At 44.3% G+C, this 26,710-nt stretch overlaps 1 protein-coding gene across 12 annotated transcripts; it reads right to left on the reverse strand.

Annotated features, from left to right (window-relative positions):
* Positions 1 to 1,431: 1,431 nt before the first annotated feature.
* On the reverse strand, positions 1,432 to 25,939 carry LOC115150247 (transmembrane and coiled-coil domains protein 1). Of its 12 annotated transcripts, XM_029693343.1 has the most exons (9): positions 25,875 to 25,935; positions 15,787 to 15,949; positions 10,900 to 10,952; positions 9,280 to 10,013; positions 9,163 to 9,207; positions 4,967 to 5,392; positions 3,291 to 3,739; positions 2,856 to 2,991; positions 1,432 to 2,517 (listed from the first exon to the last, which is right to left on the reverse strand). In XM_029693343.1, exons 4-9 carry the CDS (start codon positions 9,826 to 9,828, stop codon positions 2,203 to 2,205), a joined length of 1,920 nt encoding a protein of 639 aa, XP_029549203.1. In that variant the 5' UTR covers positions 9,829 to 10,013; positions 10,900 to 10,952; positions 15,787 to 15,949; positions 25,875 to 25,935; the 3' UTR covers positions 1,432 to 2,202. The 12 variants fall into 12 exon arrangements, with proteins under 12 accessions (XP_029549203.1, XP_029549193.1, XP_029549202.1 ...); XM_029693333.1 differs by having other exon boundaries at positions 9,163 to 10,013; positions 10,900 to 10,949; XM_029693342.1 differs by lacking the exon at positions 9,163 to 9,207 and having other exon boundaries at positions 9,235 to 10,013.
* Positions 25,940 to 26,710: the final 771 nt, after the last annotated feature.

A 26,710-nucleotide genomic window follows, 5' to 3' on the forward strand; every position in this document is an offset into this window, starting at 1 on the left:
CATGTTAATAATTGTGCAGTGCAACTTTAGGGTTTTGTTTAAGGTTATTTTAGTTTTTAATTCCCAATATTTTACACTACAACGATCCTAATTAGCTTTGAGGATATCTAGCTAGTTAACGTTTGCTATTTAGTTAGCTACATGCTAGGAAGGCATTGGCGCCAGTTTGCTTTGGGACACATCTGAAGTTTGTGTATTTTAGGCTGAGTTTCTGTACAGCACTTTGAGATATCAGCTGATGTAAGAAGGGCTATATAAATACATTTGATTTGAACTGCGACATGAACAAGTTCCACAGAAATTGAATAATGTGTCCCTGAACAAAGGGGGGGTCAAAAGTAACAATGCAGCTGGTGGCCAAACCAGATACTAAGTACTGCATCTCCTGATGGACTGCACCAGATTTGCCAGTTCTTTCTGTGAGATGTTACCCCACTCTTCCACCAAGGCACCTGCAAGTTCCTGGGGGGAATGGCCCTACCCTCCGATCCAACAGGTCCCAAATGTGCTCAATTAGATTGAGAGCCGGGCTCTTCGCTGGCTATGGCAGCACACTGACATTCCTGTCTTGCAGGAAATCACAAGGCGACGGTGTGCTTTAGGACCATATGAACACCTCCGAGCGGCAGGGTAGGCTGGAGTGTTTATTGCACCCACCTAAATCTGTCCTTAGAGGGCATGGAACTAGCTTTGAGGCCCCTTTTATGTAAAAACAATGCAAGTTTGAGTCAATCTTTAAATGCTTGTGGCAGTTGAAACAACTCTTGGGGGGCTGGAGAAATTAACCACTCAAATTGACTGACGCCGATTTCAAATTAGTTAACTATGGTGAGGCTGTAGTTTTAACGGAGTAAAGCAAGCTTTCGGGTAGGCCATTGTCAATAGTCTTACCGGACTTAAATTGGTGTACAGGCAATTACATTATTCATGAGTCAAATTGGTATAGCCATTTAGACTTCTGCCAGGTGAATTGCATTACTAGTACACCTGGGTTCACCACTGCACTATGCATAGTCTGAGTGGTTCGACAAGGTTGGTGTTCACTCTAGTCAGGACTAACCATCTACTGGATACATTTGCCATGGGTTATTAGACGTATGGGTCAAAAGTGAAAACACCTCAGCTTGATCTTAAACTGATCATACCAAACGTTCTGTAGGGTACTCCAACCAGAGCCTTACCCATTGAGCACACTGACAGCTCAATCATTTCCAATAGAATGCTGTGTTTGCGTTGCAATAAATGGTAGGTGAATGTTGCACATCCAGATGCTGTGTACCATTTTGGGCAGTGACACTGTAGGTGTGTTTGGGGTGCTGCTGGTTCATTTTCCCTGGAAGTTTGATCAAATTCTCAAGTCAGCCAGGAGATCTATAAAACAGTGCTGTGGACCTGGATGTGAGAAAGGAAACAAACATCGAAAACATCACGGTTGTTTGACTCAAGGACCAGTCCATCTTTATTAATAAAAAGTATTTTTATTTTCACTAATAGAAACAGTACGGAAGCACAGTCTGAGCATTTTTACAGCTCTTCAAGTATGTTCATTGTCTCTGCAGGGGGCAGGACCAATAGGCTGATTGGCCAATAGGGCAGGGCTTCTCAAGCTGAGCATATTCCGACTCAGCGTCCTTATCCAATCAGGCCCATCATTGCGTTCAGCTTGTCCATATAAAACACACTGCTCGAGAACCCATCAATTGCTTGATCCAGTTAGATTTTGTCCACAGCAGTGTACTGTAGTTAGTCTATCAATCCTCCCAGAAAGACAAGCAGACTGGAGTGATTGAGAAGAGACAGAGGAATATAAAAAGGGAGAGATTTTAGGGTTAGAAAGAGAAAAGGAATAGCGAAAGGGGAGGACACTAGCCATGTGGATCAGCAATATTCCAGCTGTTCATTATCCATACCAGCCACCAGAGAGCCCTCAATCGTCTGCATTAATGATAGCAATATCAAGAAACAAATTCAATACCACTTGAATGAATTCTAATGCAATAAACATCCACGTGTAAACAAATTCACTCCTTGGAGAGAAAGGGCTCCTCCTCCTTTCCACTAAGCCCCACCCACTGGGCTGGCGCCATCAGAGGCCATGCATGGGTTAGTTAGTCCCCTCTCATCCCGCCAGGCCCTGCGTCGCCATCCGATTGTTATGAGAGCCCCGGCACCTCTTGTTGTTCATTGAGGCCCCCCTGCAGGTCAACTCGGGGACAACAGGAAGCGGTCCAAGTACTGGGACATGACCTCCCAGTTCCTCCAGAGGAAGGCGAGGAGGACAACAAGGAGCAGCGTTGAGAAGGTGCGGCTACGCGTCTTCATTAAGGGCACCACGCAGTTGGCCACAGTGGAGACGAACACCAGGAGCACGGCCATGACGGCTAGCAGCACGTTGATGAGCTTGCCCAGCAGGGTTCGGGCCGTGGCGTTCTCCAGGCCCTCTAGCTGGACCACCTGCTGCTGCTGCTGCTGCAGCTCCATCTTGGAGATCCGCGTCTGGCACGCCTCCAACGCCTCCTACAGGAGGAGGGGAGAGAGACAGGGTTATCAAGACGGCCATGGTTCACACAGCGTGGAATGTCAACAACACACTTCAGCACAAACATGGCTAGACATAACTACCGTACCACATACCGGGGGGGTCATTGAGAAGACCATGGGTCACCGTGTGAAACACTTTCACAATTCAGCACAAACAACTAGGACACAACTACTGTACCATGTAGCATGATAATAGTACAACAAATGGCCCAGACTAAGAATACGCCTTGGGTTCACTGGAGATGCACTGGAGCTAAAAGTAAAGTATAATCAATTCCATAATCCTTCTTTCAAGTAGTGGAGAAACAACCTACCTGAATGTCTCTAGCTCTCTCGTAGGACTGATAGGTGATCTTCTCCTCCATGCTGGCCAACTCCTGCTTCAGGTTGAGGATCTCATTCTGGTGGAGCTCTGTTAAGTCGTTGAGCTGCTCCTCCAGACGCTCACACCTGGAGACACACAGAGGTCAGGTACCGATCACACACACTTCCTTTCATAAAGGTGGAGGAGATGTTTTCTGTTGCTGAGTGAGAATAATACATTCTTTTGAACAGAAAGTGTTTAATAACAAGACAGGTTTGTATTTATGAGCGATTTGAGCAAGTGCTGAGTTCAGGGAGGGGTGGTAAATACATGCAGACTTCAGGTTATCACATAAGTATTAGTGACAGTCCGTGTCCTTTGTAAACGAGGACTCAGTAAAGTGTATGTAATACCTGCGAGGTTGTGTGTGGCAGTGACTGGTTACCTGTATCTCTCCTCCTGCAGGGCCTGTATGATCATGGTGTAGTCTCTCTGGTAGTGACTCTTCAGGCTGTTGAAGGACTCATCCAGCCGTCCCTGGTTGTCCCGGAGCTCCTGCACCTCGTGGAGCAGCGTGTCCAAGCCCAATGACTGGCCAGGGTCCAGGGTGTTAAGACCCTTAGAGCTGGGCGGGCCCCCGGGGACGCTGTTGGCCCCCGCCGAGCCGGAGCTGGCACTAGAGCAGTCGTCCTCACTGCCGTACTTTGGGCTGGAAGCCCCCCCCAGACCGTGACCATCCTCCTGGGGTTCGTCGAGGGAGTCCTTCAGGGACGAAATGTTGTCGGCGCTGCCAAACTTGTTGCGGATGAGGGAGGCGATCTCTCGGGGCTTGGACACCACGGCCCCAGCTGCAGAGTGAGTGGCGTGGGAGAAGCTGGAGAGGCCACCAGTCACCTGTAGGGAAAGACAGGTCAGTTACTAACTGGGGTGGGACTAAGGTGTGAATTAAAGGAGATTTTGACAACAGCATTGTTGAATACTTGTTTGTGATTGGGTAGAAGGGCTCTAGAATGGACATTAAAACCAGATAACAGGACAGTTTGAAAATATAAAAATCAGGACACCTTGCAATCATGAATTTCTCTGGTCCTTAGTGTTGCAGTCATGACGCAAGTGGCACTATGCTGTCAAATCCCCCCATGTTTCTAGTTTTACCATCTGTTTTCAGCATCAGGTGTTTTTGAATTTGGTTGTCATATTGGAAGGTTTGCTAACAACAAACTATTTAGATATCTTCTAGCCTAGTGTTTGATATGCAATGCAATCTCCTTGTAATTAACATTTCTAGCTATGCCAGGCAAAATCTAGCATCATCAGCTCATTGTTGTATCTTAATGAATGTCAATGGAAAACAGCTTAAATAAATGCAAATGCAGCTACTTTATTGTTATTCTGGCTGCAGAGGTCATGCCTGTGTTAGCCAGCGAGCATGGCAACAGAACATATAGAACCAACAACTGGGTTGCGTCCCTAGCATCTCAAAGATAAGTAAATAAACAGAACAATTGTATTTCTACCGGTAAATGTGTGCTTTAGTATTGTTTTCTTTGGAAACTGTGGTATAAGCGGGATAAACGCCTCTGTTATATACATTACCTTGGAAAAATTTACTCTGCAAAGTCATCCATTATTTCCAAGATAATCTACAGAATGTCTGTGTTAATCCCTTACTTAATGGACAGGGACATACTAGATCTGGGTTCAAACACAATTTGAAATCTTTCAAATATTTGTAGTGTTTTCTTTAGTCTGCCTGGAGTGCCAGATAGGCCAGGTATGATGTTTTGCAACTATTCTATTGGTTCCATTGCGCCAATCAAGCCCAGCTAAAGTATTATAAATGATTTCAATAGTCATTCTGAACCCAGGTCTGAGAGATAGGTATTCTACATGTGTTCTATAGGACTCTGTTAGAAGCTGTGTACTGCTAACCACTCTGCAAACAAGTCAAGGACAGGTGGCTAAGACCAGACAAATTGTACATTTGTGGTGGTACTACTCGCAGTGGCACACTACAGTGGTAGGAATTAGTATGACAGTGGTGAAAAATAAGTGGGATGACTAACAAAACAGCTCACAGGGAAAGTAAATGTGATTAAAAATGTGAATAACAGCCCTGACCTTGGCACCCACGTCCTTGAGGCCTTGGTGCATGTCTCGGAGCACGTCTTTGGGCTGACGGGGGATCCCGTTGTGCTCCACCTCTTTCAGCTTGCGCTGATAGCGCTCCAACTTCCTCTGCAGCTGCTGGATGGTCTGGGCTGATTTCTGGTTCTTCTTCTCAAACACCTGTTTAATGCGGGCACTCTGCTGCTTGTCTGCGTTGTTAGCTAGCTTCAGGTACTCTGCCACATTGTCGTCTCTGGCCCTCTGCTCGATTTTGATCTGCTCGGTGAGCTTGAGGATCTTCTGCTGCAGCTGGGCGATGGCCTGTTTTGTGCGCTGGGGGTCGGGGGTGCTGTCCACTGAGTCCAGCCCGTAGCTGTCGGCGCCATAGGAAATAGCGTTGGGCGATATGGCCGGGCCGGAGCCATCCAGACGATCCAGCTGACCAAGGAAAGGGAGAGAAGATAAAAGGAAGATGGAAATAAGAGATCAGAGACTGACGTGTGAGATTGAAGGAGAGTGTAAAAATAACTCAATTGAACTGGAAGAGGAAGGCCTATTATATCAACAGGGGAAATATTGAGTTTCATCATTTCATAAACTATCATGATCATTCGGCTGCAAAACAGTCAACCACAAGCTTCCTCCAGTTGCTATGGTCACTATTTGATGTGGTTGAAGAAACTTGTCTTCATCCTACATCAGACCTTGTATGTATATGAAACTAGAGCACTAACATAATAAACCAGCCAATACCAACACCCTATAATCATAAGGTTACCTAGCATTATACTCAGACTGGTTTCCCATAATGTGTAAAACAGCTGGGCCATACCTTTCATATATTAACGCAGAGGAATCCATGTGTGTAATCTGAGCAGTAATCCATCAGACAGGGATGCCACCTCATACATAACTCTGAAGAAGCTTAAGGCTCAACCAGGAAAATTAAATGTTAGTGCCTTAAAGTATTCACACCCCGACGACTTATTCCACATTTTGTTGTGTTACAGCCTACATTCAAAATAGATTAAATAAAAACTAATGTCTCACCTGTCTACACACAATACCCCATTATTACAATGTGAAAACATAATCAATGTTTTGTAGAAGCACCTTTGGCGGCGATTACAGCTGAGTCTTTAAGAGCTGGGTAAGTCTAAGAGCTTTACACACCTGGATTGTACAATATTTGCCAATTATGTTTTTTAAAATTCTTTAAGCTCTCAAATTGATTGTTGCTAGACAGCCATTTTAAAGTCTTGTTATAGATTTTCAAGATAATTTATGTCAAAACTGTAACTAGGCCACTCAGGAACATTCAATGTCGTCTTGGTAAGCAACTCCAGTGTAGATTTGGTTATTGTCCTGCTGAAAGGTGAATTGTGTCTGTTGGAAAGCAGACTGAACAAGGTTTTACTCTAGGATTTTGCCTGTGCTTATAGCTGTATTACGTTTATTTGTATCCGAAATAACTTCCTAGTTCTTACCGATGACAAGTATACCAATAACATGATGCAGCCACCACAAGGCTTGAAAATATGAAGAGTGGTACTCAGTGATGTGTTTGCCCCAAACATAACGCTTTGTACTCATGACAAGAAGTTTATTTCTTTGCCACATCTTTTGCAGTATTACTTAAGTGCCTTGTTGCAAACAGGATGCTTGTTTTTGCTTCCTTCTTTTCACTCTGTCATTTAGGTTAGTATTGTGGAATAACTACAATGTTGTTGATCCATCCTCAGTTCTCACATCACAACCATCCCTGAGCAGTTCCCTTCCTCTCCGGCAACTGAGTTAGGAAGGACGCCTGTATTTTTGTAGTAACACCACCCAAAGCCTAATTAATAACTTCACCATGCGCAAAGGGATAGTCAGCATCTGTTGTTTTTTTTTAACACATCTTCAGTGCCATTTTTAGTGAGGCATTGAAAAACCTGGTGTTTGTGGTTGAATCTGTGCTTGAAATTCACTAATCGATTAAGGGACCTTACAGATAATTGTATGTATAGGGTACACCGATGCGGTTGTTATTTAAAAAATCATGGTAACCACTTTTATTGAACACGGAATGAGTCCATACAACTTATGTGACTTGTTAAGCACATTTTTATTCCTAAACTTATTTAGGCTTGGCATAACAAAGGGGTTGAATACTTATTGACAAGACATTTCAACTTTACATTTTTTATTAATTTCTAAAATGTTATACAAACAAAATTCCACTTTGACATTATGGGTTATTGTGTGTAGATCAGTGACACATCTAAATGTAATCCTTTTTAAATTCAGGCTGTAACAAAATGTGGGAAAAGTAAAGTGGTGTGAATACTTTCTGAAGGCACTATGTTCTCAAATCAATTTGCTATAAACAGATTCTGGAACGGCAGTGTTCGAGGTCAGAAGAGAATTAACTTTGTGCAGAGGGGTTCTGTGCTGTTCTTGGGGGTTGGGAAAGACGTAGGCCACCACAGTGGGGTTGTGAGTACATCCCCCTTTCCATCACTGTCAGCTCAGACTGCTTGTGTAAAAGACAGGACTGTTGTTGCTCTTTCTAAGAATGACAGACTGTCGACTGAGTCCCTCAACCACAGCCATGTCTCGATGCTAGTTAGACCCTAGTCCGATAGCTGCTCGTAAGGACAGTTAATTGCAGTATGCACAGGGTGAGCTTAGCCTTATCCACCCAACAGTCAGATTCATACCCGTTCTTCTCAAAAGGCTTGGGGGTGTCATCAAGCATTGTGAGATGACTGCCAGGGATATGCACTGTGCTTGATGGGTATACCTCAGACACAATGGGGCGCTAGCTTTACTAGTTGTCTAGGAGTTCAACACTCAATTTTAACAATGGAAATGATTTGATCATTTACCTGCTACAAGTCAGTATTCAGTCAGTGTACTACACATTTCAATGGATGTGAGAAATTCCAGTGAGGACCATTTTAGAGCTTGGGGGCTATAGAACAGTGTCAATGATGTAAGGCAACAATATGTTCTTCAAACTTTGAGCTTGTTTTGGCCTGCAAGGCCACCCTTCGCTGGCTGACCTGAAGTACACTGAGGCAACCACAGGCCACAGCTAAATATAGAAAAGCTTAGAGCACAGTCACCTACGCACACACACACTATTGCTCTCTCTGACCCGCCAGCACCGACAGCTCCTTTCACTCCTTCATCGAAGAACATCCAGAGGACGGCAAACCAGTTAGCCGAAATATGACCAATCTAATCTAACAGCACAAGAAGTCATGAATTCTGACCTTCCAATACTGTGTTTCCATTTATTCTGTTTCTCTAGTAGCAGCTTGTTTTTTTATTCACACTACCGTTCAAAAGTTTGGGGTCACTTAGAAATGTCCTTGTTTTTGAAAGAAAAGCTTTTTTTTGTCCATTTAAAATATCAAATTGATCAGAAATACAGTGTAAACATTGTGAATGTTGTAAATGACTATTGTAGCTGGAAACGGCAGATTTCTTTATGGAATATCTACATAGGTGTACAGAGGCCCATTATCAGCAACCATCACTCCTGTGTTCCAATGGCACGTTGTGTTAGCTAATCCAAGTTTATCATTTTAAAAGGCTAATTGATCATTAGAAAACCCTTTTGCAATTATGTTAGCACAGCTGAAAACTGTTGTCCTTATTAAAGAAGCTATAAAACTGGCCTTCTTTAGACTAGTTGAGTATCTGAGGTATCAGCATTTGTGGGGTTTGATTACAAGCTCAAAATGGCCAGAAACAAATAACTTTCTTCTGAAACTCATCAGTCTATTCTTGTTCTGAGAAATGAAGGCTATTCCATGTGATAAATTGTCAAGAAACTGAAGATCTCGTACAACGCTGTGTACTACTCCCTTCACAGAACAGCACAAACTGTCTCTAACCAGAATAGAAAGAGGAGTGGGAGGCCCCAGTGCACAACTGAGCAAGAGGACAAGTACTTTAGAGTGTCTAGTTTGAGAAACAGACGCCTCACAAGTCCTCAACTGGCAGCTTTATTAAATAGTACCCACAAAACAGTCTCAACGCAATGCTGGCCTTCTAGTGACCCCAAACCTTTGAACTAGTGTAGGACAAAAAGCTTTGCAGTGGCTTGTCTGTCCCAGTGAGTAGGTCCCTTAGTTTAATCTTACACGGTCAGTCCCCTCAGTGGAGTGGTACCCGGATGTGAGCAGCATGTCTGCCAGGGTTGGGGTTAAACTCACCCGGTCAGGCTCCTCAGTGGAGTGGTACCCGGATGTGAGCAGCATGTCTGCCAGGGTTGGGGTTAAACTCACCCGGTCAGGCTCCTCAGTGGAGTGGTACCCGGATGTGAGCAGCATGTCGGCCAGGGCGGGGCTGGTGAGCGTGTCCGTGGTGGAGGAGGAGCGCGGGCGGCCAGCCTGCAGCAGCATCACCTCCTGGGTACTCCTCCGGTGGATCTGGGGGCTGCCTTTCTGGGGGGGGTCCCCAGTCCCGCCAGTCTTGCTGCGGCGGCTCTGCAGGCTGGTCCCTCGCTTCATCATTGGGGGTGCGCTTCTGATCTGCTGCAGAACGCGGCTCAGAGCTGCAGGGGGAGCGGAGGAAGTAGCGTGGGGATCAGAGTCCGGACCGGGGGCGGGAGAGTCCCCAACCTCTGGCCCCCCACCGTCCGAGGGCTCAGGGGTGGGGGTGGGGGTGGGCCCACCCGTAGAGAAGGAGGCGGCGGCGTCGTGCGGGGAGACGGACGAGCGGCGGCGCTGCGGCTGGAAGAGCTGCTTCAGGCCGTGGCCCAGCGCGCCCATGTTTTCCAGTGCATTGTGGGTGATTTTGGACAGGCCGTGCTCGGACTCAGACGCCCTCCGGCCCACCTCCGGCTCCTCAGGACTCTGCTCACTGCTAGCCTGATCCATCAGGGGGCGCCAGGCTGACACTCAGCCACAGGGTCACAGGGCCAACACTGGGGGTGCGAGGGTCTAGCTACGTCCCGACGCCACACCCCCTCTCAGAGGCAGCTTCAAAGCCGGGAAGCAGGGGGGATGGCACTGGGCCCTGTGCGCATGCATGCATCTGCAGATTGGCTCAAAGTCATGCTCGTCTAACACAAGAAGGAAAATAAAATGGATTATGACATGCAGCAGTGAGGGGACGGGACAAAAAAAGTAACAGAATTAAAACTATGAGCAGACAGTCGAACTAGGGTCGGCTTTGAGACTTGAGTTATTAGTTGACTCAAATTGTTTTATTTTTTTTATGTCCAAATATTCTTAATGGCAATATTAGTAAATGTTCTCAGAAATCCATATAAGCCAAACCACAATGTCTGATATGTCTAAACCCACTTCCAAAATAAATCTACTGTACAAACCTAATCTATAGCAATGATGGGTGTCATGCTAAACATTTTGTATTTTGCTAAACATTGCTAAACATTTGCTAAACATTTTGTATTAACAAACATTGCCTTAATTATTCACTCAGACAGTAGGACTAAGTGACACTCAGACCGTCCTTTTACATTGTCGTCTAATATAAGACACCCAGCATTTCAGAAACAATTTCTTTACCAAATGGGTGAAAGAAACCTTATATCCTTTTAGGATTTCGAATGAGTTTAAAATTATTGTAGCTAAATAACATGAAAAGGATGGTGAGTGAGCACTAAAATATTCATTAATATAGTTTTATCAGGTGGTCTTATCTGCCAGAGGCACCCAGAATGGCACCATGTTCTCCCTGTAGAGAGCTTTGGCCTCAGAATCAAACATGGAGCTGTCTATGGCTAATCTACAGCGTCTGAGAGCTGAGTTCATGGAGAGCACGTTATATAAAGACTATCTTTCACTTATCAACAGCATAAAAAGATCGAAAGAGAGAGGGACAAAGGGAGGGGAGGGAGAGAGATGGAGGATGAAAGCGAGAGGGAAAAGGAGAAACAGTTGGCAAGAAAGAGAGGAGAAATGGAGCGAGAGAAAAGAGCTTACCATCCGTCCAGCTTCTCTTCTGACTCACAGCTCAGGGTTGGCTGCTGCTGCTGCTGCGGAGGAGGAGGTGGTCAACATGAGAGGAAAATCACTATCAAATTGGAACAAACGAAGAGATACAAATAAATTACGCTGGCATGGCGGCACACCGACTCACGCTCAATCAGCCATGTATAAACTGCACAGAATCAAAGAGACTTGTATGTGCACAAACACACACTGAGGCTCTTCAGTGACTTCTAAAATGTATTCTAGAAGGAGGAGCAGTCCTTATCTTCACTGCCCAGTGCACACTGAAAATGTGAAACTATCACACGAAGATGTGTGGAACACCGAACAGTGATGACCCCATCCAGATTACTCAGAGAGCAGAGCAGTAGAGGTCTGATACATTGATGCATCATGAGTGGTACAGTAAATAACGTAAGTAAATGAGGGACACAAAGCCTGAGAGACACTGACTAGCAGACGATGTCAACAACCTAATGGAGTGTCTTTCATGTAGTGAGCTGAGAGCCTATTGCTTAGAGTCACTGGGAGCATCCCAAATGGCACCCTATTCCTTACAATAGTGCACTACCTTTTCCAGCATTTGGGCTCTGGTCAAAAGCAGTGCACTATATAGGAAATTAGGCTTCCGTTTGGCATGCACACACAGTGCCCGTCAGTGACCCTCAACCCCACCAATTACAGGCCTATGTGGCAGCATTTGCCTAATCAGCACAAAACTAAGGAAGAGGAAAGGTGAAAGATTCAGTCACCACCAGTTTACTGGCACCACTGACAACCCCCTACCCCCCCCCCCCCCACAAGTCCCTCCTACCCCCGCCAAGTCCCCCCTACCCCCGCCAAGTCCCCCCTACCACCGCCAAGTCCCCCCTACCCACACAAGTCCCCCCTACCCCCGCCAAGTCCCCCTACCCCCGCCAAGTCCCCCTACCCCCGCCAAGTCCCCCTATCCCCGCCAAGTCCCCCCTACCCCCCCAAGTCCCCCTACCCACTCTGAAATGATGATACATCACCTGTATTTCCCTCACATTAGGAGGTTGTGCTATGCAGGAAGTTTTTCTCTGCACCCTGCAACACCCCAAACAGCATAGAGAAAACACTACTAGCATGGAGGGAAAGTATCCCAAATGGATAGGAGAGATTGCTTAATTTGAGAAAGTCCCGACGTCATAACTATAACCCTGTAACATTAACCCAACACTGGTGTACCACTATGGCTAATCTCACCCACAGAGAGAAACTATTCAAGCCCTTGCTCTAACTAACACCTGACCTAAACAAAGTGTCAACAACAGTCATATCAGCATCCTCCTCGCCTATCACTGAAAGTCCCCTAATGTGTTTGCCCATTCCCCTCATTTCACCCCATGTTCAACTTATTACAATCCAGACTGAAAGGTATGGCCATCTACAGGCTGTGTGGTATGGCCATCTACAGGCTGTGTGGTATGGCCATCTACAGGCTGTGTGGTATGGCCATCTACAGGCTGTGTGGTATGGCCATCTACAGGCTGTGTGGTATGGCCATCTACAGGCTGTGTGGTATGGCCATCTACAGGCTGTGTGGTATGGCCATCTACAGGCTGTGTGGTATGGCCATCTACAGGCTGTGTGGTATGGCCATCTATAGGCTATGTGGAGGCCCGATTTCAATGAGGGGACGCTGTGGCCAACAGTTGAGCAGATACACAAACAGAGACATCCATGTTCCACACACACAGAGACGTGGACACTTACACACACAGAGACGTGGACACTTACACACACAGAGACGTGGACACTTACACACACAGAGACGTGGACACTTACACACACAGAGACGTGGACACTTACACACACAGAGACGTGGACACTTACACACACAGAGACGTGGACACTTACACACACAGAGACGTGGACACTTACACACACAGTGACGTGTATGTTCCATTGTGTCCTGAAGGTAATACACAGAGTGAGTCTAACGGTGTTGTTCATACATTATTAAGCAGACAAACATAGGAGTGACTCCCAAGACTCAGCACAGATATCATGTCACTGTCAACAAGCAGGCACATCTAACCCATCCAAAAACACTATAGATAAAACACCCGTGCCACAAGCAGAACGGAACACAAGGCCTAATGCTATAATATCAGACTACCTACCACCACAGATGTAGTCTAACATGCACAGCCACAGCTATGAGTACATAGATGAGCATAGTAGCAAACATTCACACAGTGACATACACACACCATGATACAGCATGACACCGTTACACACCATGATACACCATGACACACCATGACACAATTACATACCATGACACAATTACATACCATGACACAATTACACACCATGACACTATTACACACTATGACACACCATGACACTATGACACACCATGACACACCATGACACACCATGACACACCATGACACACCATGACACACCATGACACACCATGACACACTATGACACACCATGACACTATGACACACCATGACACAATGACACACCATGACACAATGACACACCATGACACAATGACACACCATGACACAATGACACACCATGACACAATGACACACCATGACACTATGACACTATGACACACCATGACACTTACACACCATGACACTTACACACCATGACACTATTACACACCATGACACTATTACACACCATGACACTATTACACACCATGACACTATGACACACCATGACACACCATGACACTATGACACACCATGACACTATGACACACCATGACACTATGACACACCATGACACTATGACACACCATGACACTATGACACACCATGACACTATGACACACCATGACACTATGACACACCATGACACTATGACACTATGACACACCATGACACACCATGACACTATTACACACCATGACACACCATGACACTATTACACACCATGACACTATGACACACCATGACACTATGACACACCATGACACTATGACACACCATGACACAATTACACACCATGACACTATGACACACCATGACACTATGACACACCATGACACTATGACACACCATGACACAATGACACACCATGACACAATTACACACCATGACACTATTACACACCATGACACTATTACACACCATGACACACCATGACACTTACACACCATGACACTTACACACCATGACACTATTACACACCATGACACTATTACACACCATGACACTATTACACTATTACACACCATGACAATATGACACACCATGCCACTATGACACACCATGCCACTATGACACACCATGACACTATGACACACCATGACACTATGACACACCATGACACTATGACACACCATGACACTATTACACACCATGACACTATTACACACCATGACACTATGACACACCATGACACACCATGACACTATGACACACCATGACACTATGACACACCATGACACACCATGACACTATGACACACCATGACACTATGACACACCATGACACAATTACACACCATGACACACCATGATACTATGACACACCATGACACTATGACACACCATGACACAATTACACACCATGACACACCATGACACAATTACACACCATGACACTATGACACACCATGACACACCATGACACTATTACACACCATGACACACCATGACACTATGACACACCATGACACTATGACACACCATGACACACCATGACACTATGACACACCATGACACTATGACACACCATGACACTATTACACTATTACACACCATGACACTATTACACACCATGCCACTATGACACACCATGACACTATGACACACCATGACACTATGACACACTATGACACACCATGACACACCATGACACTATGACACTATGACACTATGACACACCATGACACTATGACACACCATGACACACCATGACACACCATGACACACCATGACACACCATGACACACCATGACACACCATGACACTATGACACACCATGACACTATGACACACCATGACACACCCAGCCTCTCTTCCTCCACTAGTGCGCTACATTTTCTGACTTAAGAGGGTTGGCCAACACACGCTTATCACTCTCCCCACCGCCTCGAGCATTCAGCCTTCCAAGGTCACATCAGTGTGCGTATGTCTACAGTCTATACTGCCTGTGCCTACATAGATAAGATGCTGCATGCAAATGTATCTACCACATCTGTACTTGTCCAGTCACTGTAACAGGCCCAGCAAGATGAGAACGTCTTAAAGATTGAATCCGCAATAGGGGGAAAATTTTCCCTGTCCGCCCCAGCATCTCTTATTGTTTTGTGGACCTAATGGAGGCGAGATGCTTCAAGCAACACAGTGCATATTCTGCTGTTCTATCACGTGTGCAATGACGTCAGAGAGTAAAAAGCAGAGTTGGTTGTTTGCAGTAACTTCTTTGCTGTTGTAATATCCCAAAAGGACGTGGCAGTTTCACCATTAATGATTCCAGCTTTAAAGGGGAGGGGAAACACTAGGCTTTACACCTGTTTAGTGTTAGTGGATTGAATACAACTTGTTGCATTGCTATATGTCCTAAAGTGTTTCCATTCCCCTTTAATGTGCTGTGTCAGCCTGCTGATCATTGATCTTGTGATCTATTTTTTTCCACTGTTCATCTACCAAAAGCTATTCTTCATTCTGATGAAAGTCAACATGGCTGAAACATTAATGCCACTTTCAACAATGTTAAGATCAACAAAAAAATTCAACTCAGGAGCTGCCTTCTTTCCTCATCTACCATAAGGCAAAGAAATTCCCTCCTTTTTGGCAAAAGTTAGGCAAAATGATATGCAGTGCAATATACCAGTTGACTCTTTCCTAAAGCAAATTGTTTGGCTAGCAACTGGGACACATACCTTACGTTCCAGTCATCAGCAGGCCTATTAGGATTTCTCTGCATAAGAAAAGGCTAAGTATTCCAAGGAAGTTTTCCAAAACCACTCTTTCCAAAATAAAAGACCTGGGATGTCCTTTCCTCTTCAGTCAACGGTATCCAGTCATGTTTAGGAATATCACATGCTGCAATGGAGAGTGGAGAAATGTCAGGGCAGGTTTTCAAAATCACCAGGGGTATAAAGATAAACATTTACCATTAAGACCATGGTTTGTCCATTGACTTTAGATGATCTGACTGGTAAATGTGAACTTTATGCTTTTGACAAACTCACCGTAGTTCAATACTGTACTTTCAGAGTCAACTCAAATACATGTGACTCGCTCATTTAAGTGTGGTTTATCAAAAGACTCAATACAGTATGCACTCCAGATTCAATAAGCTATTGCACTGCATATCATTCTGGCTAATCTAGTGAGCTGTCATGAAAACTAGGACCAAACAGGTACACAGACTCTGCCCTGGGATAGGCAAACCATTACCAACTGTCTCCTCTGAGTAGCTTACAGAGCCTTCAGAAGGTATTCATACTCAATACTTATTGATTCAAGACATTTCAGCTTTTGATTTGTAATTAAAGTGTAAACATTTTGCAAAACAATTCCAACACAAAATCAGGCTGTAACACAACAAAAATGTGGAAAAGGTAAAGGTGTGTGAATACTTTCTGAAGGCACTGCATGTCTGGGAGCTTGATATTTCTTAGCTAATTAAGATCAAGATCACTTTATTGGTCAATTGCACATAAGGTACAAATGAAATGTGACTTCCGCTTTTAACCCAACCCCTGAGAAAGACACACATACAGTGGTTTTGGAGAGGTGCAGGGAGCTGCCACACCGGTCACCCAGGAAGGAGTTGTTGTGTAACTAGCTAACGTTAGAGTGATGTGACTGATAGATTTTCCAAATCAATGGAATGTGTGGGGTGTGTTTGTTCTTACAATAGGAGACAGTTGACTTCCGAGCTAAACAGAGTTGTTAGCTCAATTAATCTGATAAAAGTTAATCAGACATTGATCAAATTTGCTTGCAGCCAGAAATGTGAAGTTGTTTACGCCCAAAGCCAGCCAGTGAGTAATTAGCTAGCTATAAAACACCTAGCTCCTACGTTCTTATGCTGTCCCTTGGACAACATTAGAGGTTGACCGATTATGATTTTTCAGCGCCGATGCCGATTATTCATAACAATGCGGATTACCGATTGTTATGAAAACTTGAAATCGGCCCTAATTAACACTTTAATTACATTATATATAATAATGACAATTACAACAATACTGAATAGACACTTATTTTAACTTAATACATCAATAAAATCTATTTAGTCTCAAATAAATAATGAAACATGTTCAATTTGGTTTAAATAATGCAAAAAAAGTGTTGGAGAAGAAAGTAAAAGTGCAATATGTGCCATGTAAAAAAGCTAACGTTTAAGTTCCTTGCTCAGAACATGAGAACATATGAAAGCTGTGGTTCCTTTTAACATGAGTCTTCAATATTCCCAGGTAAGACGTTTTAGGTTGTAGTTATTATAGGACTCTCTCTCTATACTATTTGTATTTCATATACCTTTGACTATTGGATGTTCTAATATGTACTTTAGTATTGCCAGCCTAATCTCGGGAGTTGATAGGCTTGAAGTCATAAACAGCGCAGTGCTTCAAGCACAGCGAAGAGCTGCTGGCAAATGCAGGAAAGTGCAGTTTGAATGAATGCTTACGAGCCTGCTGCTGCCTACCACCGCTGTCAGACTGCTCTATCAAATATCAAGTCAGAGACTTAATTATAATATAACACACAGAAATGCGAGCTTTAGGTCATTAATATGGTAAAATCCGGAAACTATAATTTCGAAAACAAAATGTTTATTCTTTCAGTGAAATACAGAAATGTTCCGTATTTTATCTAACAGGTGGCATCCCTAAATCTAAATGGCAACCCTGTCTAAATATTGCTGTTATACATTGCACAACCTTCAACGTTATGTCATAATTATGTACAATTCTGGCAAATTAATTACGGTTTTTGTTAGGAAGAAATGGTCTTCACACAGTTCGCTAGGAGCCAGGCGGCCCAAACTGCTGCATATACCCTGACTCTGCTTGCACAGCACGGAAGAGAATTGACACAATTTCCCTAGTTAAAAGAAATTCATGTTAGCAGGCAATATTAACTAAATATGCAGGTTTAAAAATATACATGTGTATTGATTTTAGGAAAGGCATTGATGTTTATGGTTAGGTACACATTGGTGCAACGACAGTGCTTTTTTTGTGAATGCGCTTGTTAAATCAACACCCGTTTGCGAAGTAGGCTGTGATTCAATGATAAATTAACAGGTAAAGCATCGATTGTATGCCACGCAGGACAAGCTAGATAAACTAGTCATTTCCTCAACCATGTGTAGTTAATTAGTGATTATGTTAAGATTGATCGTTTTTTATAAGATAGGTTTAATGCTCCAGGCGTGGCAGCGTCATTTTCTTGAGTGGGGCTACCCTGGACTTGGATACGACTAGACTTGTTGTTTCCCGGTCTTGTGATTCACCTTGCAAGTAAGCTACTGCACTGTAAGCCCTCTTTCACTTGCATCACAGAACCGGTGTAGTTTCAGGATGTGGCTATTCTGTGGCCACATGTCTGTTCTGTACCACCTTGGTATGGTGAGCTGGTGTAACAGTGGTAGTTCTGAACACCACTGTAGTCTGAACTTTACCAGAACGCTGAGCAGATCCGGATTCAGGTTCGGTCCTGTGAGTAGACAGTCATTGAGGGATGGACAGCCATCTTCATGGGACGAGGCATCAAACACCACTCTCAGTTTTGTCGTCACCTTATCTTCTCGGAGTACTGCATGGTGAGGTAAGTAGTATTTTACGTTGTCTGCGCTTGATGCGTTGTCCTTGGGCACGTCCTCTGCCATATCCTGTTGTAAGTAGTCCTCTACTACTTCATTGTATCTGCTGTGCAACGTCACATACTTCAGTCTTTTCTTCAGACCTTCAAACCGTTTCTTGGCGATTCTATAGTTGTCTTGGAGTTCTGGCATTCCTCGTTTCCATGGCAACTCCACGTGGTACCGCCCATCTTTGAAGGTGGTTGTTTCCTCGAACCTCTGTAGAGCCTCGTTTTCCTCTGGGTTCTGTGTTCTCTCGCTTATAATACCCAGAGACTCAAGCTCCCAGAATGCATGCAGTTGTTTGGAGACTAGTGTGTCTTCAAGTGGGATGAACATGCAGGTTGCCTCGGCGACACTTGACATGGACACGGGTCCCTGCACCGACCATCCAAAGGTGCTCTCTAAAGCAACCAGCGTCTCTGTCAGTCGCTCCACTCTGCCTGATACTATCTGCCAGTAGTAGTCTGCTCCCATCAGGACAGAGTACAGGATCATTGTCATCTCCTGGAAAGTCTGCAAGCTGCAGTCCCTTGCTATTGAGCGCATGTTGAATCTGTTCACCAGGAACCTTCATCCCAGCTGTGCACACTTGTGGGGTTTCAATTGCCTCGCTCTCTATTCTCTGCCGTTTGTCCCAGACATTCTCCAAGATGACTTTCACTGTGTTGCGTTGGGACGTTGCTGGAGCAGAGGAGCCAAACGTGTGAAGAGTGAGTGCCTCTTGTCTGATTATTGGTAGCTTCAAGCCCTTCACAAGGTTTTCATGTATGAAGCTTCTCTGACTGCCTCCATCTAGTAAGCAACGAGCTATCTTCCTGCCCAATGGGCCTTCTACCCATGCTTTTGCCGTTTGTAGCAACACAGTGTTCTGTCCATCTGGTTTCATCTTCACTGAATGGGGAATAACTGAGGAAACAACAGCATCTGCAGAAACAGTAGGGGGTTGCACCGCACTCCTCTTACAGGTACACACAGCAATGTGATGTCTGCTTCCACATGACACATATTTGACTTTACAGAATTTTGCTATGCGTTTCTGTCCTGAACATACAAAGCATCTTCCCATTTTCTTTAGTTTCTCTTTGCGTGTAGCAATATTGTGGTCAGGGCAGTTTTCTGATTTGTGGTCTGCACTGTCACAGAATAGACAGTTTTGTTCCTTCTGGCTGGCTGTGTGCAGTGCCGCAGCAGATGGCATGTTGGGTCTTTTTGTTTTAATTTCATTGGGAGCATGACTTGTTCCATGGTTTGCTCTCTTGCTGTTGGTTGCATGATCTTGTCATTTGTAGCGCTCTCTCCCTGCTCTGAACCTCCTTCTGTAGGAAACTAAACTAACGATCTCAGCCACTTTCCATTCATCATCTACTCCCCTCTGACAACTATAGTCAAGAGCTATGTCCTCTGGAATCATCTGGGCATAGTAGGCTTCCATAGGTTTCTGACACTAGACCCAGTGATTCCAAGCTCCTAATCTGAATTTCACATTCATCATATAGCTGCCTCAATGCATTTAGGTCAGAGGATTTCTTCACAGGAGTGAGATTCAGCAGCTTTGACATGTGAGCACTAATCACAAGATCTTTCCTTCCAAATCTGCTCTTGAGCAGAGCGACTGCATCATCATAGTTACTCTCTGTTAATTAACATCAGTCCTGCTACTGCCTTTGCAGCTGGTCCAGTGAGATATGTTTTCAGATAGGTAAACTTCTCTTTATTACACAGTGAATCATTGTTGTTAATAGCGGTCTCATACTGGCTCAAATTCCTGCCACATACTGACATCTCCATAGAATTTCTCAATAATCAACTTTGGCAGCCTCACTGATTGTCTCTGATCTGTTTGAGTTAGCGTCACTCACCTGTGCTGGTAGTGGATTGAGGTCCTGTTTTTTCTTTATCACTCGTTGTGCACGGCTCTTCAGCATGATAACGCGCTCTTTGTAATCCTCCGTGCACGCAATCTCCACCTCCAATCCGTCCAATGGCGTTAACTGTTCAAGTTCAAACAAGCTGTCCTCCTTAGCTGATAGCAATTCCAACAATGTACTCAAGTGATCGGTATCCGAATTTGACTGGGTTATTTCCACGTCAATCTGATTCAAAACCTGTGTTGTGGCACCTCGAATGGTACCCTGCTTTCGTCTCATTCTTTCTGCTTCATGCCGACGTTCCTCCTCAGCCATTTCAGCCGCTTCATCCCTACAATCTTCGTCGTAGCGCATACTTTTCCCAGGTTTCGGCACCAAAATATAGAATAACTATCTTCAAAGTAATGACTTGGGACGTCGGGTTTGAGATGAAAGCTTCTTTTAGTAATAATACTTGTTCACGTTACATTTAACAACTTTAGATTCTATAAAACAAAAGTAAGTTGCTAGCGAAAGGTCAGGATAATCACTTGTACATAACTGCCGCGTTCTCTCTCTACCTCCTGTCGCAAGGCATTCTGGAACTTGCAGTCAAAAGCTTAATTCAATACTAACCAATACAACAAATTATGTATGTAGTTCTCTCAATCTCCAACACATAAATTCTAATACAATTACATATGTAAATAACTGTTAAGAAAATCTTTAGATACAGCTCAATGAATTAACTTAAACATTAACTCTGTAACCCATTAAAGTTACAACACACACTTCAATCTAATGTTAAGCTACTCGCTAAGAAATTGACTACAGAATTACCGAGATAAAAATGAACTTTATTATCCTATCCCATTTCTGTTTCAGCCAGAAGATACGGACCCTACCGTTACTCGTGTACACTGAGTTGCACTGGGGTCGGAACGCAATCATGCTTACATTAAGACAGAAGAGCCGACGCAAGATATGGGTCAGAAAACGTACCTCAATGCAGGAATGGGATATGCCACTGTGCCTTTATCCACACTGCTCCATAGAGAAGATCTAAATACTGCTCGTTATCCCAGAAAACGGCCCTTTTTGTTAGCTAGCAGTAGCCACAGCAGCAGAAAACTAGAAGTAGCTACCGCAGCCATTTTGGAATGGCAGTGTCAGCCAATCATCATCATCATGAAGTGCTTTGAGAGGCTAGTTAAAGGACCATATCACCTACATCTAACAAACACCCTAGACCCCACTACAATTCACATATCTACAGATGACGCAATTACTATTGCACTGCACACTGACTTATCCCATCTGGAAAAGAGAAATGTCAATGTAAGAATGCTGTTCATCGACTACAGCTCAGCCTTCAATACCCTAGTGTCCTCCAAGCTCAGGGCCTTGGGTATGAACCCCTCCCCGTGCAACTGGATCCTGAACTTCCTGATAGGTCAACCCCAAATGGTGAAGGTAGGCAACAAGACCTCCCCCACGCTGACCCTCAACACGGGGGCCCCACAGGGGTGTGCTCAGCCCCCTCCTGTACTCCCTGTTCACCCATGACTGCATGGCCATGCACGTCTCCAACTCAAATTATCAACAACAGTGGTAGGCCTGATTACCAACAACGATGAGACTAGAAGGCGGAGACAATACACGTGCATCCAAGCTGGGACCGAGAGACTGAGAAACAGCTTTCATCTCCAGGCCATCAGACTGTTAAACAGTCACCACTAGCCGGCCTCCGCCCAGTACCTTAGAGTCTGCTGCTCTATGTACATAGTCATTGAACACTAAATGTTTAGATACTGTTTTACCCACTTTAAATGTACAGTGCCTTCGGAAAGTATCAGGCCCCTTGACTTTTTCCACATTTTGTTAGGTTACTGTCTTATTCTAGAATGGATTAAATAAATAAAAAATTCTCAATCTACACACAATACCCCATAATGACAAAGCGAAAACAGGTTTAGAAAGTTTAGCAAATTAATACAAAATAAAAAAAACAGAAATACCTTATTTACATTTAGACCCTTTGTTATGAGACCTGAAATTGAGCTCAGGTGCATCCTGTTTCCATTGATCATCCTTGAGATGTTTCTACAACTTGATTGGAGTCCACCTGTGGTAAATTCAACTGATTGGACATGATTTGGAAAGGCACACACCTATCTATATAAGGCCCCATAGTTGACAGTGCATGTCAGAACAAATACCAAGCCATGAGGTCGAAGAAATTGTCCGTAGAGCCCCAAGACAGGATTGTGTTGGGCACAGATCTGGGGAAGGGTAACAAAACATTTCAGCAGCACTGAAGGTCCAAGAACACAGTGGCCTCCATCATTCTTAAATGGAAGAAGTTTGGAACCACCAAGATTCTTCCTAGAGCTGGCCGCCTGGACAAACTGAGCAATCGGTTGGAGAAGGGCCTTGGTCAGGGAGGTGACCAAGAACCCGATGGTCACTCTGACAGAGCTCCAGAATTCCTCTGTGGAGTTGGGAGAACCTTCCAAAAGGACAACCATCTCTGCAGCACTCCACCAATCAGGCCTTTATGGTAGAGTGGCCAGACGGAAGCCACGCTTGAGTAAGACATGACAGCCCGCTAGGAGTTTGCCAAAAGGCACCTAAAGGACTCGCAGACCATGAGAAACAAGATTCTCTGATCTGATGAAACCAAGACTGAACTCTTTGGCCTGAATGCCAAGCGTCACATCTGGAGAAAACCTGGCACCATCCCTACGGTGAAGCATGTTGGTGGCAGCATCATGCTGTGGGGATGTTTTTCAGCAGCAGGGACTGGAAGACTAGTCAAGATGGAGGGAAAGATGAACAGAGCAAAGTACAAAGAGATCCTTGATTAAAACCTGCTCCAGAGCGCTCAGGACCTCAGACTGGGGCAAAGGTTCACCTTCCAACAGGACAACAACCCTAAGCACACAGCCAAGACAACGCAGGACTGGCTTCTGGACAAGTCTTTGATTGTCCTTGGGTGTTCCAGCCAGAGCCCAGACTTGAACCCGATCAAACATCTCTGTAGAGACCTGACAGAGCTTGATAGGATCTGCAGAGAAGAATGGGAGCAACTCCCCCAAAATACAGGTGTGCTACGCTTGTAGCGTCATACCCAATAAGACTCGAGGCTGTAATTACTGCCAAAGGTGCTTCAACAAAGTAGTAAAGTGTCTGAATACTTATAACTGTTTTTTTATTTTGAATACATTTGCAAAAATGTCCGAACTGTTTTTGCTTAGTCATTATGGGCTATTGTGTGAAGAAAAACTAAGGCATTTTAGAATAAGGCTGTAACGTAACAAAATGTGGAAAAAGTCAAGCGGTCTGAATACTTTCCGAATGCACTGTATTATAAAATATAACCGCATACATGCAACAATTTACGGTTTTACTGAGTTACAGTTCATATAAGGAAATCAGTCAATTGAATTTCACATGACTGGGGAGGGGCGCTGCCATGGCTGCACCTGGGGAGCCAGGCCCAGCCAATCAGAATGAGTTTTTACCCACAAAAGGGCTTTATTAACAATACTCCTCAGTTTCATCAGCTGTCCGGGTGGCTGGTCTGAGACAATCCTGCAGGTGAATAAGCCGGGTGTGGAGGTCCTGGGCTGGCGTGGTTACATGTGGTCTGTGGTTGTGAGGCCGCTTGGACATACGGCCAAATTTTCAAAAAATGTTGGAGGCGGCTTACGGTAGAGAAATTAACATTACATTCTCTGGCAACAGCTCTGGTGGACATTCCTTCAGTCTGTATGCCAATTGCACTCTCCCTCAAAACTTGAGACATCTATGGCGATGTGTTGTGTGACAAAACTGCACATTTCAGAGTGGCCTTTTATTGTCCCCAGCACAATGTGCACCTGTGAAATGACCACACCTGTCAGGTGGATGGATTATCTTGGCAAAGGATAAATGCTCACAAACAGGGATAAAAACAAATGTGCACAACATTTTAGAGAAATAGGCTTTGTGTGCATATCATGAAACATGGGACCAACACTTCGCGTGTTGCAATTATATTTTTGTTCAGTATATTTTCCGGGATCTGACATTGCTCCTTCTGATATTTCTGGATTATATGTGTATAGTTTATTTTACTATTGCTAGGTATTACTGCACTGTTGGAACTAGAAACAAGTATTTTGCTGCACCTGCAATAACATCAACAAATCTGTGTATGACCAATAAAACTTTCATTTGATTTTAGCTCCTTTATTGTTCAATGCAGACATGCCATTCCATAATGGCTGCTGTGGCTACTGATAGCTAGCATGAGGACAAAAATACCAGTTTTCTGGGAAAACAAGCAGTACTTCAATCTTTTTGAGGTATGTTTTCAGACCCATATCTCGCGCCGGCTCCATGGTGTCTTAAAGTAACCATGATTGCGTTCTGAACCCAGTGTAACTCAGCGTAAAGGTAGGCTCGGTATCTTTTGGCAAGCATTGAAAATAACTTGTGCAGCTATCAGTAGTCAGTGGCCAAACAGAACCACCATCAATATCAGAATGAGCCCGCTAGCTGGCTGGTTAGTTAGCATATGTGTGGATTTGAATCGCTAATGTTACATCCACTAGCACTATTGCGTACAGGCCAAATTAAAATGAAAACCCGGCAACAGACAAATACCATGAAAAAAATGCACAACTCCCTTTTGTCTGTTGCATGTTGTGTATGGCTAATGATCTCACAGACATGCTGAAAACATTGACCCACCTGGTGTGTAGGCTGTAGTTTTTGACAGTGGATTTACACCGCAGCACATCCCGACGATGCGCCACCGGCTGAGTGGCTTTCGTGTTACTCCCTACCTGGCAGACCCTCACACCACACTGAATAACTTCAACATTAGTTAGCTAGCTAATTACTTAGCCAAGATGAATAGATAACTCGTTAGTTTAATGACAATATAATTAACATTTGCTCACTGGAAATGTGATAATGGAGGGGTTGATCATATTTGAATGCTGTCTGACACACCCAAGCAAGCCGTAGTAAAGTAATCGTAAATTGCTTGCACCCAGACAGCAACACTAACAAGCTACAGGCTATCTGGCTTAGCTAATGCTAGCGAGATAGAACAGGTTGGTTGGGAGTAACGTTAGCCAGCTAACGTTAGCTAGCTACCACATCGAGCTAGCATCAGGTTGAACACAAGTTCATAAACAATACACCTCTTTAGGAAAATACTACAAAAATAGACGTTCCTCACACCACAATGAAACTATAGTTCGTCAATCAAACTACATGATATATTGTGCATTTACAGGCTACAACTTACATAGGCGCTGAGAGGATTGTGCTGATGATGCCCGTTCATTTCTCCGGATGGAACAGCATTCCCACGATGACGTCAAAGAGCGTGTTCGACGGGGGAGGGGGTGGGGCAGAAATCTTCTTCGGACTACAACCCCAAAAAGTGGATTGCCGCCACAAACTGGATGGGGTTGAAAAAACAAGGTAAAATGAAAATCCTAACTAACTTAATCCACCCCCAAAAAATAGTACCTTGACAAAAACAAAAAAACACTTCTTCCTTAAAATGGTTTGGCTTGTGACACTACTCCGCCAAGAAGTACAAACATCTAAACAATGAAATGTATTTTTTATTGGCAAATCCATTAAGAACAAATTATTATTTACAATGACCGCCAAACTCGACCAACGATGGGCCAATTGTGCACCGCCCTATGGGACTACCAATCACAGCCAGTCATAATACAGCCTGGAATCGAACCAGGGTGTCTGTAGTGACGCCTCGAGCACTGAGATGCAATGTTAGACCCCTGCGCCACTCGAGAGCCTGTCAACAAGTCTGTCTCTCGTGATCTTCACAGCCTTCACTTGACACAGCACTCTCTCCATTAGTTTGGATATTTCAAATGGATTGGTGGTCCCGTGTGGCTCAGTTGGTAAAGCATGGTGTTTGCAACGCCAGGGTTGTGGGTTCAATTCCCATGGGGGACCAGTATGGGAAGGAAAAAAATGTATGAAATGTATGCATTCACTACTGTAAGTTGCTCTGGATAAGAGTGTCTGCTAAATGACGTAAATGGATTCTTCAAGATTGGTAATGCGATCAACTGCTCCTCATTAATAAACCGTACTCCCACAAAG

The sequence above is a fragment of the Salmo trutta genome, chromosome 16 (assembly GCF_901001165.1).
Source record: "Salmo trutta chromosome 16, fSalTru1.1, whole genome shotgun sequence".
NCBI lineage: Eukaryota > Metazoa > Chordata > Actinopteri > Salmoniformes > Salmonidae > Salmo > Salmo trutta.

What these genes read in the sequence shown, in the direction of transcription:
- LOC115150247 (XM_029693337.1), bottom strand. Translation starts at nt 9,828, where the DNA reads ATGGATCAGGCTAGCAGTGAGCAGAGTCCTGAGGAGCCGGAGGTGGGC. An exon ending in CCACTGAGGAGCCTGACCGG is followed by an intron (nt 5,393 to 9,162) that starts GTGAGTTTAACC and finishes TTCCTTGGTCAG; the next exon opens with CTGGATCGTCTGGATGGCTC. An exon ending in TCAAGGACGTGGGTGCCAAG is followed by an intron (nt 3,740 to 4,966) that starts GTCAGGGCTGTT and finishes CTTTCCCTACAG; the next exon opens with GTGACTGGTGGCCTCTCCAG.